At 46.8% G+C, this 15,614-nt stretch overlaps 1 protein-coding gene across 1 annotated transcript in view; it reads left to right on the plus strand.

Annotated features, from left to right (window-relative positions):
• The window catches only part of DERL1 (derlin 1), a 31,523-nt gene extending 20,009 nt beyond the window's left edge, over positions 1-11,514 (plus strand). The window contains exons 3-8 of the mRNA XM_004580707.2: positions 2,462-2,526; positions 3,554-3,580; positions 4,471-4,566; positions 5,596-5,648; positions 7,330-7,440; positions 11,126-11,514. Of these exons, the coding sequence (XP_004580764.1) occupies positions 2,462-2,526; positions 3,554-3,580; positions 4,471-4,566; positions 5,596-5,648; positions 7,330-7,440; positions 11,126-11,264 (491 nt within the window). The 3' untranslated portion in view covers positions 11,265-11,514. The remainder of the gene's footprint in view (positions 1-2,461; positions 2,527-3,553; positions 3,581-4,470; positions 4,567-5,595; positions 5,649-7,329; positions 7,441-11,125) is intronic.
• Positions 11,515-15,614: the final 4,100 nt, after the last annotated feature.

Consider the following 15,614-nt stretch of genomic DNA (forward strand, 5'->3'; position numbering starts at 1 on the left):
GATTTAGCCACTAGGCTGCTGTGCAGGGCCTTTTTAATTTTAAAATTGACTTTATCCCATAGATAGCTGGGATGAGGAAAGGAAGGATGGTAATTTTCTTTTTGAGCTTCTATTTATTTATTTATTTATTTATTTATTTTTGGTATAAAATAACTTAATTACATATATAACAACTGTTTTCTTTGGATCCAGAAAATTCACAAATGACAATTACTGCTTTTTTTGTCAAAGACTTCTTCAAGCAAGAGAGTATGCATGATCACTTCAGTTTCATATAACACGGTGGTAAACTCTATAAGTGTTTCCTCTGTGTCTCCGTCATTCATCGACGGCTAGGCTTTGAAGGATTTATTTATTTTTATTGGAAAGGCGAATATACAAAGAGGAGGAGAGACAGAGAGGAAGATTTTCTGTCCGATCGTTCACTCTGCAAGCGGCCACAGCAACTGGAGCTGAGCCAATCCAAAGCTAGGAGCCAGGAGCTTCCTCCTGGTCTTTCCCGTGGGAGCAGGGTCCCAAAGCTTTGGCTGCCCTCGACTACATTCCCAGGCCAGAAGCAGGGAGCTGGATGGGAAGCGAGGCCACTGGGCTGTGAACCGGCACCCATATGGGATCCTGGTGCATTCAGGGCAAGGACTTTAGCTGCTATGCTGTCGCACCAGGCCCGACAGCTAGGCTCTGAAACCATGGTGTCGATCACGTGCTTAGACGTAAGTGCTCAGGGAACAAGGAGACGGGATACTTGTCATCGCATCTCCCTCAGCATTTATGAAATAAGTTGTTTGCCACATTTTCTTCACATGAATCAGACTTAGCATAGATCTTTCCATTTTGTAAGGGAAATGCACTGATTTTTCTTTTTTATCCCCAAGATTCATTTTTAAGAGTGAGTAGGACAGTTTTGTTGGTCAACTCGATTGTCAAATGCAAGGAATGCCCTGTGTGTTTGTTATACAATAAGAAATTCTCTCTTCCAAAAAATTAGTTCACTGTAGATGGAGAGAGATGAACAAAATGTAAAAATACGTAGCACACAGGGTTAGCTGTCCTTGCTGCTAACACACCACTTAATACTGACTGAGAGAAGAAAGGCTCAACAGAACTTGAGATTCTGTTTTTAGAATTGACACAAACCCAGAAGTGTGTTATACACTCCGTGATTTTTGTGACATATTAATTGCACAAAGTAAATGAATGCATAGCTGTAGAATTTCCATTCAGACTTATACATCATACATCCTGCTTTGTGAGGGAGAAGTTAATTTTTGAGCTAGTGTCCTTACACTTTTGGCTTTCTTTTTCTCTCTCTCTTTTTTTTTTAATTTATTTTTCTGAAACACTATAAACATTACACAGCCTTTCACCTTAACTGAGTAGTTTTTGTCGGTCGGGAAGATGCTTCTGTAATCATTGTTCTCCAACTCCTCGTCACGTGGTGACGATGAACTCCGGAGACGCGTCCCTTTCCGACGAGCTGCGCTGACGACGCGCATGGGCAGTCCTTTCTGCCTTGTGCCTGCTCCTGAGCTTGTCAGTGTGTCTGGCGGCCCTCCCAGGGATCCTAAGCCAGGATGTGACCTGTAGCTCCTTAAAGGTGGCTGGGCTGCGTCCTGCTGAGTTCCGTGGTGGCCCAGGAATGAGCTCTGTGTCTCTTAGTCTCCCAGCTGAAGGCACCAGGAGTTGTGATTGGAAGAGAGCTGGGGCTGTTGATTACTCTGCCCAGGAGTGACACCTGGTGCAGAGTCCAGGGCACTAAGTGGCAGTTAGACTTGATTCTCTTCTAACAAGACATGCAGCTTTGGCTGTGTAACTTTAGTTCCTCATCTGGGAAGAGGGGTCATAGGTCTTTGTATTCCCTTCCCAGAAGCGGGGTGAGGAGTAAGAGGCTGTGGGGAGGCATGGCTGCCCGTGCCCCCTGTTCTCCCACATTGCTTATGGCCTGCTAGAATGTCAGCTCCTGCAGGCAGGCGTTGAGTCTCCCCAGTGTCTGGACAGGCTCTGTGTGTGTGTTCAGTCTAGTAGGCAGACCCTCACTCAGGCAGAGTGGTGCTTGAGAAAGCAGTGGTCGGCGGAGTGGACAGGGCTTCTCCCTGGCAAGCTGGTGAAGGGGCCTGGCATCAGCCAGGGCTGGAATCTGAAGTGACGCGTGGAGTGTGGGGAGGCCGCTGCCGTGTGCAGTGCAGATGTAGTGGGGGCAGGTTTGACCACCCTCCCTGTGGGCTTGCGTTAGTCTGAAGCTCTCAGAATTTGTCACTTTCTGGGGTTAGCCATACTCAGTGACTGTTTCATCTCACCGTAAAGGACATGGTTTAGTATTTAAAAGAATTAGTTGTTTTTTGAGAGGAGTGATTTTAAAAGTATTGGCATTTTGGCTCTTTAATTCTTTGACGTGTTTCTCTACATGGATGTTACTTTGTTCTAAAATTCTGAAACATGACATTTGGCTTATTTTCGTTTCCAGCAGCTTTTGATGGAAGGCCAGCAGACTATTTATTCATGCTGCTCTTTAACTGGATTTGCATCGTGGTATCCTTCAGTGTGATATTTTGGGTCAGAAGGAAGCCATTCCCGCCCCAGGCTAGGGAAGGTAGATAAAAATCTATACAAATTGCAAATCACAGTGTTTACATTTTTGTTTACTACACTGAATAATTAAGACTAACTGAAAATCTTTCGAAAAGCTGTAGTAAATCATCCGGTGCCTGAGTGGTGCATTTTCTTGCATGGCCTTTGTGGGATTTTTCCACAGTTGGGTGTGTTTTATTGCCATTCTCTGTTCCCGTTCCCAGTTCTCTGTGTTCTCATGTGTGGCAGCTGCCAACTGAAGCATAGAGACTCTGCCATGAGGCGGCTCTGGAAGTCTCTGGTCCTTATCAGAAAATGAATTGATAACCAGCATGCTTTTCTGGCTTCATTGCTGGTCTTTAGGGTCCTAAATAGCCACTCAGTTTCTCTGTAAATGCCCAGCTGTGGGAAGGGACACAGCATGTCCCTGGCTTCCTGTCCCCCATAGTTGTCAGCAGCCTTCCAGCTGCTGAGAGCGAGCAGCCCAGGAGCTCAAGTCTCGGACAGCGTTGAGAAGCTCACTGTTGGCTTTTGGGCCACCTGCCCTTGACAGTTGACCAAGGGCCAGAAAGTGTGGCACTTGGCCCCTGTGCCCTTGTAGGGGCGGCCAGCAGTGGTCTGGCCATCGCCTTCCATGTGAGTCACATTGTTGCTTGTTGCGGGAGGGAGCAGGCATGCCTGTCCTAGGGATGCTGACGCATGAACACGGGCACAACGGGAAGAGGTGGGTGCTGGGTGGCCACGCTGAGTCATGTACCCTTCCTTGTCACAGCAGAGCCCTGAGGAGTATTCCCATTGGTAGTGAAGATGCTGAAGTACCTTTTGTGTTCTGGGTGCTTCAGGTAATTTGAGCTGGAGCACAGCGTTTTCCCTTCAGAATATGACCAAAATTGCTTTCAGTTAGGGTCGGGGGGAGGTCGAAGAATCAGGTCGGTCTTGGTGAGGTACAAGAATGCTTTCTGTCTGATCTTTAACTTTACAAACAAAGATTACTGGCATAGCCATGGATATGCAGGTAAGTGCCCACCATGTCTGCCTCTTTGTTCCGATTTACTGTTCCTCACTGGTAGTGCTGGTTGAAAGTGTGGTTAATTATATGACATTTTGAAATTATAGAATTGTGGCTGTTTTAGACATTTTAAGTCAGCTAAAGGTTTGATGAGCTTCTTACATGAGTTATCTAAATCATTGCTTTTCTTGCTAATTTATGGCACCTTTTGTATTTTTAACATTGACAATAATGATTATGCAGTAATTCTTAAACCATATATATATTTTTTTGAGATTACGTAGTAAGAAGTAAAGGTTTGTGACCTACTTTTTCAAGTAACAGAATTTGACCCTGGCGTTTCTTAGTCTGTTGAAAATAATGTAGTTGTGTTATACCCTATGATAGGATTGTATATTGCTCATTGTATGATAAATAATAGAATCAACTCAATTTTTAAAAAAACTCTTTTATTTATTTGAGAGGCACAGAGAGAGGCAGGCAAAAGAGAAAGGAGCTCCTGTTGGTTGGTTCATTCCGGATGCTGCAAGGGCTGAGGCCGGGGCCGGGGATGGGCTGTGGGGAGCCAGGAGGAGCTAGGCACCCACAACGCCAGCTAGGTCGCCTAGGGAGGTGACAGAAACTCAGTAACTTGAGGCATGACTCGCATGGTCTGCGTTGGTGGGAAAGTGAATCAGGAGCTGGTGCCAGGAATCAAACTGATGCCAGCGTCCTTTAACTGCTAGGCCAAGCAGCCGCTCCCCAGTTTGTGATTCTGATCCCTGGAATTACCTTTTGCTTTTGAATACCCATGTGAGGATTTTTTGATTTTTTTGGAGGGGAGGGGTTAAGAACCAGAGCCGACGGTTTTTCTAGTGTGCTGGGGCCTAACTTTACCATATTGACTTCTCTTGCAGTTGCTGATGATTCCTCTGATCATGTCAGTACTTTATGTCTGGGCCCAGCTGAATAGAGACATGATTGTGTCATTTTGGTTTGGAACACGGTTTAAGGTATTTTACCCGAATTGGAAAGCCTTTTCATTTGTCATCAAAAACCCCTCTTCAGCCCGGAGGTGTTCTTCCTGAATAGTCCAGAAGAGGTCACTGCAGAGCAGTGTACCGTGGGCAAGCCCCTGTTTGCACCTCAGTCGCAGAGAGCCTTGTTAACTGTCAGGAGTGAGGGAGTGAGTGAGAGTGTGTGTGTGTGTGTGTGTTGTGTGTTGTGTGTGTGTGTTGTGTGTGTGTAAGAAGCTTGCCTTTGAAAATCTGTAATACTTTCTTATTCCTTGTTACTTTTTTTTAGCTCCTTCCCTTTGCAGCGCCTCTCACCATTTTCCACCTGTAACATCTTTTCAATCGTTTTTCCTCATGTGATGCCTGCCCATTCTTACATTTGAATTGATGCTGAGTATGTTTTGTGAGGCTCCTGCATGGAATTACTCTTGACCTTGAGCTTTTTTGGTACTTGGGATTCTTTTGTGATGCTTACCACGTTCAGCCTTGTATGTGTTAATCTTTTCACTCATTTGTGAAGTGCCTCACAGCCCCCTTAATTCTTAGTGTAATATGTTGAATTTGGTGAGGGGCTTGAATGTTGAATTTTCCTGAAAGCTTATTTGGAAGAGTGATAGTTAGAGATATCAGAGTGAATGAAATAATGAAATAAAAATTGAAGATACAAAAGATGCAGCAGAAGAACCTAGGCAGCTGGGGTGTTTTAGTTTATGGTGGCTTCTGGAGTCTTCTGTGTGTTTGGCATATGGGCTGTGTTTTTGGTAGCATCCTAGGTGTTACTGTTCGTGCAGCAGGGCGCAAATTGTACCTGAACTCTGGGCCCAGGATCCTGTACACAAAAGCTGAGTGTGGGTCTAGGGAGAGGCTATTAGACCCCGTGAGAGCAACGCCTGCTTGCTGAGAGAACGTTTGCAGGGCTCTCCAGGGCATCCCCGCCAGCCCGTCAGCACAGCCTGTCCTCGCTGCAGTCCCTCCTGGCTGTGTGCATGCTCATTCACCTATTGTCGTCTTTTTTTTTTTAATTAGGCCTGTTACTTACCCTGGGTTATCCTTGGATTCAACTATATCATCGGAGGCTCGTAAGTGATAATAGCTTTATTTAATTGGGATCTAATCCTTGGAAAACCTATGTGCTTCATCTTTCCTTAATCTGTAAAACCTTAAGTCAAAGTGTTGATATGTTAGAACCCTATATGTGAGGAATAATTTTCATTGCAGTGTAATTGATTAAAATGCAGATCTCTAATGGTATTTAACATTGATTGGTTATTTAGTTCCCTGTTAGATATGGGATCCTCTGCTGTTGGAGCAAGGATAAACCTTTTGTGTCTGAGTTGACTCTCCTAAGACCTGGGCATACAATTACTACCTCTTCTATTAAAGCATTTCCAGTCACACAACAGGCAGGCTCTCAGGTGGAGAGCAGTTTTCTAAGGGATTTTACAACGCTGAAGTTTTGGCTGTGCGGAGTCCGATTCCTAGCTGTTGGTTTGGAATTAGAACAGAGCCTTAGGAAAGTCAATGTGTGCAGTCAGAATTTTGAAGGGAGGATATCGAGGCACAGCTGTTCCACAAACTCGCATTTCTTCCACTGCAGAATCTTATCAGCATTTTAATAGTTCTGGTTGCTCGTATGTCTGACACATTTGCTCTGTGTGATCGTAGCTGCTTCTGCATGTTGATAGGGAGGCGTGAATGAAGGAAGCAGACAGGCTGTGTGAAAGCGTAGTGCGTTCAGAGTAGGGGTAACGTTGAGAACTCTGTAGCTGTTGACTTGTTCCTGATGGGAGTCATGTTTCAGGTGGAGACAGGAAGGATGTGTCACAGTCAGAGTGGGTCTGTGACATTTTAAGGTGACCTCCTTGTCAGCCATGGGAAAGCTGAAGGAACTCCGTGCTTACCTTAGGATGGAGGACGTGAAGGTCTGCGTTCCCTCACGATCTCTGGCTTTATGCCGTCCAAGGTGCAGGAGCTGAGGGAGGAGTGTTAGAGGCTCTAGGACTAGGAGCTCAGGTGTGTATGGTCCCTCTTCTTAACTCCCATGTTCTGTCTTTGGTAACCATTGTGGGTTCTTTTTTTGTTTTTTAAGACTTATTCATTTTTATTGGAAAGGCAGATTTTCAGAAAGAACGAGATAGAGAAAGATCTTCCATCTGCTGGCTCACTCTGCAAGTGGCCGCAAAGGCTGGAGCTGAACTGAGCTGATCTGAAGCTAGGAGCCAAGAGCTTCTGGGTCTCCCACATGGGTGAAGGGGCCCAAGGCTTTGGGCCGTCCTTGACTCCTTTCCCAGGCCACAAGCAGGGAGCTGGATGGGAACTGGCACATCCGGGACATGAACCGGTGCCCCACCTGGGGTTCCAGCACATGTGAGATAAGGATTTAGCCACTAGGCCGTCTTGCTGGGCCCGGGTAACCATTGTGTTTTCCCACTTGCTATAAACAGCATTGATGACCACTAGCAGTCAACAGTGAGCTTTGCATTTCCCCATCGCCAGAAGAAGGAAGTAGCGGAGCAGTGTTGGGAGGATAGACTAGACCTTAAGGGAGATGTCAGGAGGACGGCTGGGCATGAAGAAAGGCAGCCTTCTTGGTTCCCTTCTGCTGCAGAACGCCCGTGCCATCGTGCCAACAACCAAAGGGCTCATCGGAGAGCTGTCACCTGCTCCCAGGGACTGGGAGCCTCTCACTTTGCTGTGAGTCACACCTTGACACGTCTCGTTGCATGATGTTTTTAACTGAACCCAACTCTCTGTTTACAGGGTGATCAATGAACTGATTGGAAATCTTGTTGGACACCTTTATTTCTTCCTAATGTTCAGATACCCGATGGACTTGGGAGGAAGAAATTTTCTCTCCACACCTCAGTTTTTGTAAGTGTTCTTTCCCCCTCCTTTAGTGTTCATTCTGCTGCCTGTGCTCTGTGTCCTGCTGGGAGCTCCGCAAGAAGTGGGGTTTACTTCCTTTCTGATGGAAGAGTGTGAGCCGACAAGTGCTACATCCTCCAGTCGCAGTCCTGGGAAGCCAGAGATTGAAGCTGTGACTCAGTCTCCTTCAGGGTACACCTTTAGCTGGTGAACCCTCCCCTTTCCCAACCCGACTGATGGGTCACAGGAAGCATTTCGGCCCTGCTAGACAAGGTGGATCACCTGAGGCCCTCCTGTGCACAGTGGAGGGCTAGGGCATAGTCGCTGGGCTGGGGCATGGTTGGACCTCAGTGCTTCTTGTCTTAGAGGGTTGGCTCTCCCCATGATTTCAAATTTACTTATTTTTATTGCAAAGTCAGATATATATAGAGGAGGATAGACAGAAAGAAATATCTTCTATCTGATAATTCACTCCCCAAGTGACCATCATGGCCGGTGCTCTGCAAATCTGAAGCCAGGAGCCAGGAGCTCTTCTGGGTCTCCCACGTGGATGCAGGGTCCCAAGGCTTTGGGCTGTCCTCGACTGCTTTCCCAGGCCACAAGCAGGGAGCTGGATGGGAAATAGGGCTGCCGGGATTAGAACCGGCGCCCACATGGGATCCCAGCGCATTGAATGGCGAGAACTTCAGCTGCTAGGCCACGATGCCAGGCCCATCTCCCCATGATTTCATTTGAGGAAGGAGGAACTTAGCAACTTGGTTGGTAATTGGAAACGTTTTTGAGTTAAATGGTAGCAGTCTAGTAGGCTTGCTCAGAGTTCAGGAGAGCGGGGTGTGTAGTGGGTTGCTGGTTGGTTGTCAGGGATCACTGACATGAGGAGACCAGGGCCATTTGGCTCTTGGAGTTCTTTTGGGGCAGATGTGAGTTTGGAACCCATTCCCCTCATGTGGCAGCTTTGATGTTGGGAAAGTGGCTAAGGAAAGCCTCCAGGCTTCAGTTTGCACATCTGTGAGCTGCAGGGGCAGCCCATGTCTGCCAGGGTGTAGAAGGTCAAATGTGCTGTGGGGCGCAGCAGTGGGCACTCAGGCCCTGTCCCTAGCGGTGGGCGTGGGGCGGGAGTTTGATGGGCTGAGAAGCCGCACGCCGAGCATGGGAGTAGTAGGATCGTTCTGTCAGTGCGGCAAAAGGCTAAAGAAAGGCCTGGCACAGTCGCCATCTGCGTGTCACAGCCTCCTGACAGTCACGCCTAATCTTGTGTTGGAAATGTGCAGTAATAGCTTGCATTTAAAAGCTTAAAAAAAAAAAAAAAGCAGGGTGGGGGGAGAGAGAGATAAAAGCAGACCAGAGCCTTTCACATCCAGCTCATTCTTCTGTTTTGCAGTCCTGTCATTCTTGCAGGGACTCAGTGAGGGCGGGAGGACTTGCGGAGCCCTGCCACTCACTGCTCTGTCCTTGTCTAGCTGGGGTTGTGGTTCTGAAAGACATTTCTATTGTGAACTCTCCAGAAAAACACAGTGGCGTTGGATGTGTGGTATTATTTTCCTCTCCTGTTTCTTCAAGAGAAGAAAAGAAACTTGTTTCTCTTCTGAGCCATGGTTGCCTTCAGGCGAAAGAAACAAATGACCAATCTGCTTTCTAATTATCAAAGGACATAGTGACAGCAAATTTGGATTTCTGGTGTGGGTTTATCAAGTAGGGTGGCAGATGCATCAATTAAAAAAAAAAAAACGTGGTGCTTTGGGGAGCAGCCAACAGTTATTTTCTTTAAATGGCCACATTCTGACTTAACGGCTTGCGGCTACTTCTCGATTGCAGGCAACAGAGTGAGATTCTAGTGGCGAAATCAGCAGCGCACTGGAACCCGCCTTCCACTAGAGCTTTCTCTGTCACTGGAAAGCCCTTCTGTTAAATTTTGCATAAAGATCAGATGACAAAGTGTAGCTGCTTGCAAAAGTAATAACTGCCTTGAAATTACCATAAATTTTTGTTGATTATGTGTAATTGGGCATCTTTTTATCCTAATTACTTGCATTTAATTTCACTGTCTGCTTAAGCAGTGAAGATGGTTTTCATATTGTCTTAGAGTGAGTACCAAGGCAAGGCTGCTCCAGTGTGGCCTCGGAAAGTGTTCTGTTTGGTGACGCACTTTGGAGGAATATTATTGTGCCAGGTGTCTTGGGCGTGGAGAACCCAGTGCTTAGAAATGCAGTTGGTTTAATGATGAGGCTCTGAGTGTAAAAGTGGAGAGCTGAGTTGCGGAGTTCTGATGTATTGATGGTCTGCATTCCATTTGGGAAAGTAGTTAACTCCCGCTTTTTATACGTAGTAAACTTTCTGTTTCAAAGGGGGTCTTTTTTTTTTTTCAGGAAGGGTATGAAGGTATGGAGGAGGGTGTCTGCTGCCCCATCCCTGTCAGAAGGCACAGGTGTAGTCAGTAGAACAGGCACGGTGTGAGGCTCCTGAGTCAGGCTGCCTGAGTTTGAATCCTGTCACTTGAAAAGATCTTTACCCAACCTCGTCTCTTTTCCTGTAGCAGTAGTGTGTACTTCCTAGGGCTGGGAAGTTCTGATGAGTTTATTGATGTGCTGTGCCTGTTACAAGGAAAACCCTTAATGGATGACAGGTCCACATGTCTTCTGTGTAATATTGTGCTCTTCTTCAGATTGTGTGCCATGGGCAGGTATCTGGCATGGCTTGGTATCTGCTGCTAAGAGAGGTTTATCCATGGTATCAGATCATGCTGTTTCTAGACAAATTTTAAACATGAAGATCTGATAAATGAAATAGGTTAAAGTACACTTTCAGTTTTTACAAAATCTTACTCTTTTTTAATCATAGTGAGTGAATTAGAATGTTTGCACACAAATTCCCATCTACTGGTTCATTTCTGCAAGTGCCCACAGGGGCTGGGACAGGGTCAGGCTAAACTCAGTCCAGCTCTCTCATATGGATGTCAGGGACCCATGTCCTTGTAATGTCACCCAGCAGGAAGTTGGAATCTGGGATAGACCTGGGACTCGAGCCCAAACATTCCAATCTGGGTTGTGTGTGTCCATGGCATGCGTTAACAGCAGGTCTTCGCCTGTCAGTTTTACAATGTAGATGGTCAAGAATGGGAGCACAGATTGGTTTTCTGAGCTGTTGTGTGACTCATAAGGTGGGAACTCCTCGCACCGTTTTGGGCCATGGCTTTCCTATCGCCTATGAAGTGGGAAGAAGGCATTCAGAGGACAGATTATGTGTTAAAACATGCCTAATACTGCAAGTCATAAGCCCTCTTTCCCAGTCCTTCCGATGGACTCAGAAGAAAGCGTTGCACACAGCCAGCCTGTGGACTTGGCCTTGGAAAAGGAATTCAGTGTACATCCTTTGATCCAGTTTGATCCATATTTAGATATACCAAGATGCTGTCACTCCCTGTTTCTGGTGGTTGGGCTTGTGGGTGTAATATTTTTGTTCTGCATGAATTACTTTGGTAATCAGAAAAGAAAATGTTGGAGTGTGATTTTAACTGAAAGCTTGATAGACTTAAGAAATGGGAAAAGCAAGTGCCATCTGTGGTCAGGGCTTTGAGCTAGGTGCTGAAATCAAACATGGTCCTGGCCTGGTTCGGGAGAGGGAGACACACTCGGGCCTCACCTAACCACGGGAATGACTTGTTCTCCTCGTCCTGTTTTCCTGTCTGCTGCAGGTACCGCTGGCTGCCCAGCAGGAGAGGAGGGGTGTCCGGCTTTGGTGTGCCTCCTGCTAGCATGAGGCGAGCTGCTGATCAGAATGCTGGAGGTGGAAGACACAACTGGGGCCAGGGGTTCCGGCTTGGAGACCAGTGAAGGCACGGTCCCAACCTGCCCAGCAGCTGCTCCACTCAGACGGCATTCCTCCCGGGGCGGGGTGTCCCTAACCACCGCATTCTAGCTAATGCTGTTGGACCTGACCCACACTGAATGTAGTCTTTGAGTATGAGACAAGATTTTTTTAAATCCTGGAGAAAAATACAAGTGTTCTCAAGTTTCATAATTCTCATTCAAGTTCTTACTGCTATGAAGAGCAAATATCAACTGCGCAAATTTCAAAACTTGATTTTTTTTGGTGTCTTTCCTTTTTGTCTGGATGATGGGTTTTTAGCATCGAGCTGGGTGTGTGGGGTTGGGTAACCAAGCCCTAATCAGAAGGACTCTCCTTCTTGCACACTTGCCTCCCTCCTGCTTTTTCCAAGCCCTTAAGATGGTTCTGCCTTCGACAGCTCTTTATTTATTGATTTTTGCCAAGGCGTGGTCACAAGGAACCAGTTCACGTGTTCTCCCCTTGGCGCTTTGGCGGCAGAGCTGTGACAGTAGGGGGGAAGATGAAGCAGAGGATGGAGCACTTCTTCAGTTCTGGGAATTGCTTTGAACTGACAGCAGTGGCGACCGTTTGCCACGTCTTCAGATGTTTTTATAAAACACCTCTGGGTCAACGAGGGCCACAGATTCGTACTGAGGAGAGCTGAGGGGGGTTGCGAAGCATCTGCCCCCTAAGTTACATCCTTACAGCTGTGGTGCAGTTGTAACACAGGGGCTAGATTGAAGCCGTGGTGGACATAGGCCCTTCGCATTTCCCGTGCAGGGCAGCCTGGCGTTGTGTTGCCAGCATAGGTGAGTGGTGCTGTGTTGGAAGGCTCCACATCACACTGGCTGCAGGGAATGCTCTCCGGGAAGGGCTGCTGGCTGTGGGTTCCATTTAACTCTCCTTTGGCGTGTGTGTGTTCCCTGAAACCTGCAGGAGAGCCCCTCAGACCCTGTTTAAATTGTTGTATTTCTTTGGTGTGTGTGTCCCCCCAACCCCTTTTTAGTCAAGCATTGCAGTTCATTGTGAGGAAGGTACAGGTCTTTCTGTGTGTAGATAATGTTTTAAAGCCCGTATCCGCTCATCCAGTTGAATCATTGCATAACCTGGCCTGGTGATGGCTTTGGATGGTTTGAGTTTGAGGCGCTTTGTTGTTTGAGTCCTGGATGTACAAGCTCTGTGAGCCTGACCGGCTCCAGTACCCGAAGCTCCTTCTCCTACATGGGCTTTTTCCATCAGAGCTTGGAGCTTGGCCCCTCACTGCTTGGCTCCCTACCAAATAAAGTTACAAAGTTGTTTTTTTTTTTTGGAGGCTACAGTGTTTCACACGGTTATTGTATGTTGTGTTTCTCTTATGAGAGCAAACTGCTGGGAGCAGTGTTGAGTGGCTGCCATACTTTGAGCCCACAGAAAGGCTTTAAAGAAACGCTGTGTTCCAGCGGCGTGGCTGGTCTTTCCCCACTGAAGCCGTGATGTGTGTTATAGCAGGAAGTGGGCGTTTGAAGGGAGCTTCTCATTTTTAATAAAGCTTGTTGGTGTGGACCTCTGAGGCTTCCTTTATGTAATAGGATTCCGTGTGTGTGTGTATGTGTGCGTGTGTATGTGTGCGTGTGTGTGTTAGGAGTGTGTATGAGCTTTCACTGTCATGGGTTTTGCTGTGGTCCTGCAACCACAATGGAACTTGCTTGTGAAATTTAGAAGCCATCAGGGCTCTTGGCTGCATGTGCACTCAGTGTTGAGAGAAGACCCTGGTGGGGAGTGAGCTGGAGGGTCCTGGCTGTGCTCCGAGAACCGTGCCTGCCTGAGAACGCTCAAGGTTTCCTACAGGTTTGCAAGCACTCAGAATGCTTCAGCTCAAGGCGCCGTGTTCAGCGAAGTCTCCCCTTCAGCACACTTGGGAAGGTGGTGTTTGTATTGCTGTTGTCCGCATTACTTGCCTGCTTCTCTGGTGTAATTTTACCACAACAAACAAACAAGATTTAACTGTGGATTCTTGTTATGAATTGAAAAATCCTTACTTTGTATAGAGGACTTCTCTGTTAACTCATGCTTTTGTTAGTAAAAAACAAATTGTTGATTAAAATATAAAGCTTGAAATTTTGTTAAGTTTCTATGTAACACGCTACTGTCACTTAGTTCACTAATCATCCCTTGGTGAACATGTGGGGTCTCTGGGATTGTTTTATCTGTGTGAGGGACACTGCAGAACTTGTAGTATATGGTTTTGTTCACACATTGGAGAAAATCTGGATGAATTCCTGGGAGTGGAAGTCCTGAAGTTTCATCTTAATGAAGGAGGATGCATCTGAGCTCTGAGTTGAAGTCCTATTCGTCTGTAGTGTGCTCGATGGCATCTCTTTTTAAAACAAGTTTCACGTAACAGATTCCAGCAGACGTAACAATGTGCGGAGTTACAGGGTGTCGTGATGTTTAGTTGTGTGTCCACACTGTCTACTCCTGGGCATTTCTGTGACATCTACCCAGGATTAGCAGGAAGCTGGTTGTAAAGTGTTTGAACCCAGCACTCCCAGTATGGGGTGTGGATGTCCCACCTGACTGTTTTGGAATCTTAAAGGGATTGAGGCACTTGGTTAAGATCAAGAAGCTGGCAGGTGCCAATTCAGAATTACAGCTCTGCACCCTTACAGTTCAGGAGCCAAAGCAGATGCACTTGGGACATGCTTCTTATTTATTTATTTTTATTGGAAAGTCAGATATATAGAGAGGAAGATCTCCTGCCCGCTGACTCACTGCCTAAGTGGCCGCAACTGCTGGAACTGAGCCAATCCGGAGCCAGGAGCCTCTTCTGTGTCTCCCACATGGGTGCAGGGTCCCAAGGCTTTTGGTCATCCTTAACTGCTTTCCCAGACTGCAAGCAGGGAGCTGGATGGGAAGCGGGGCTGCTGGGATTAGAACTGGTGCCCACATGGGATCCTGGCTTATGCAAGGCAAGGACTTCAGCTACTGTGCCGGGCCCTGGACATACTCTTCATGAGAACTTTCTGCTGGGGCAGACAGCTTGTTGTAGGGACATACCTGAGTTGTTGAAGATGGGAAGTTAATTCAGTTTGATGAGCTGCCAAAATTTAAGTGAAAAATAGTTCTGGATGTGATTTACTTGGAAAGATTGGCAGGCGGTCCCAGGTTGAGATGGGGAAAGGTTCTTCATTCTAGGTAGGGCAAATGCTGCAAATAACAGCAAGGCAAGGGGGTTTGAGAAGAGAAATACATGGCTGGGCAGAACGCAATGAGGGAGTGGCGGGGAAAGGCTGCTAAGTGGAAGGGGGCCGAATCTGGGAGAATCTTGTGGTATGATTTAAACTTCCATCTGAGCAATAAGGAACCATGGAAAGGTTGTCACATTTGTTCTTTAGGAAGTGGCTGGCAGCAGTATGGGGGTAGGGGGTCAGGACTAGGGAGAACAGAAGCTGAAGGTAAGATGTTTAGTATTGGTTGTGGGGTGCTGGTGGAAGATTAAGATTGATCCACACCATGGAATTGGGGCTGGGTTGGTGTGGCTTACCTGAGAAAGAATCCCTGGGACTTAATGAGAAAGAGGAGGGCTTGGGTGAAGGGCTTTCCATTGGTTATCTGTTCACAGAGCACTGCTTAAACAAGGTGTCATCTCCTCCAGCCGAGTTTCATCTCCATCTGTTGGTGAAGGTCAATGTCTTCCCATTTGGTCCATGGGCTCCAGATCTCTGTGACACACCTCACACCTGTGGTCCTTAATGCCTCTCCCCTGGTCTGTGAGCATCAGACAACTGCATCCCAGGCATGGTTGTATCCCCACAGCAGGACATGGGCCTACCATGTCACAAGGCTTCTGTTACTTGCTGTATATGAAGTTTGATTGGTAATGATGTTGGTGGGAATTTGGTCTGCTTCTACAGCCAGTTGCCTGGTCTTCCGAGAGCATTAAAGGATTTTTATTCTTCCTATCCTGAAATAGGGTAATAAAAGAGGTTGGAGATAATGCGAAGAATGGATTCAAATTTAAAGTACTTTTTAAAAAGGTAGTAAGTTAAGACACTGCTTGGGATCCTGCCTCTGCTGTGGGAATGCTGTTTTTGAGTCTGAATTTTGCCCCCGAGCTTCCAGCTTCCTGTAGCATGGTTCAAATATGGAGTAGCTGCCACCTCAAATGGGTGGAATTCCTAGCTCCTGGCTTTGGCTTCACCCAACCATGACTGTTGCAGATACCCGGGCAGTGAACTAGTAGGTGGGGGAACTCTCTCTGCTTTCCAAATACATTTTATAAGAAAGGCAGCAAAGCAGCTTCCATCTACTCCTGTATCTCCTGATGGGTACCGGCATAATTTGGACAAAGGAGACAAGATACAGACAAAAGGCAA

The sequence above is a fragment of the Ochotona princeps genome, chromosome 9, assembly GCF_030435755.1.
Source record: "Ochotona princeps isolate mOchPri1 chromosome 9, mOchPri1.hap1, whole genome shotgun sequence".
NCBI lineage: Eukaryota > Metazoa > Chordata > Mammalia > Lagomorpha > Ochotonidae > Ochotona > Ochotona princeps.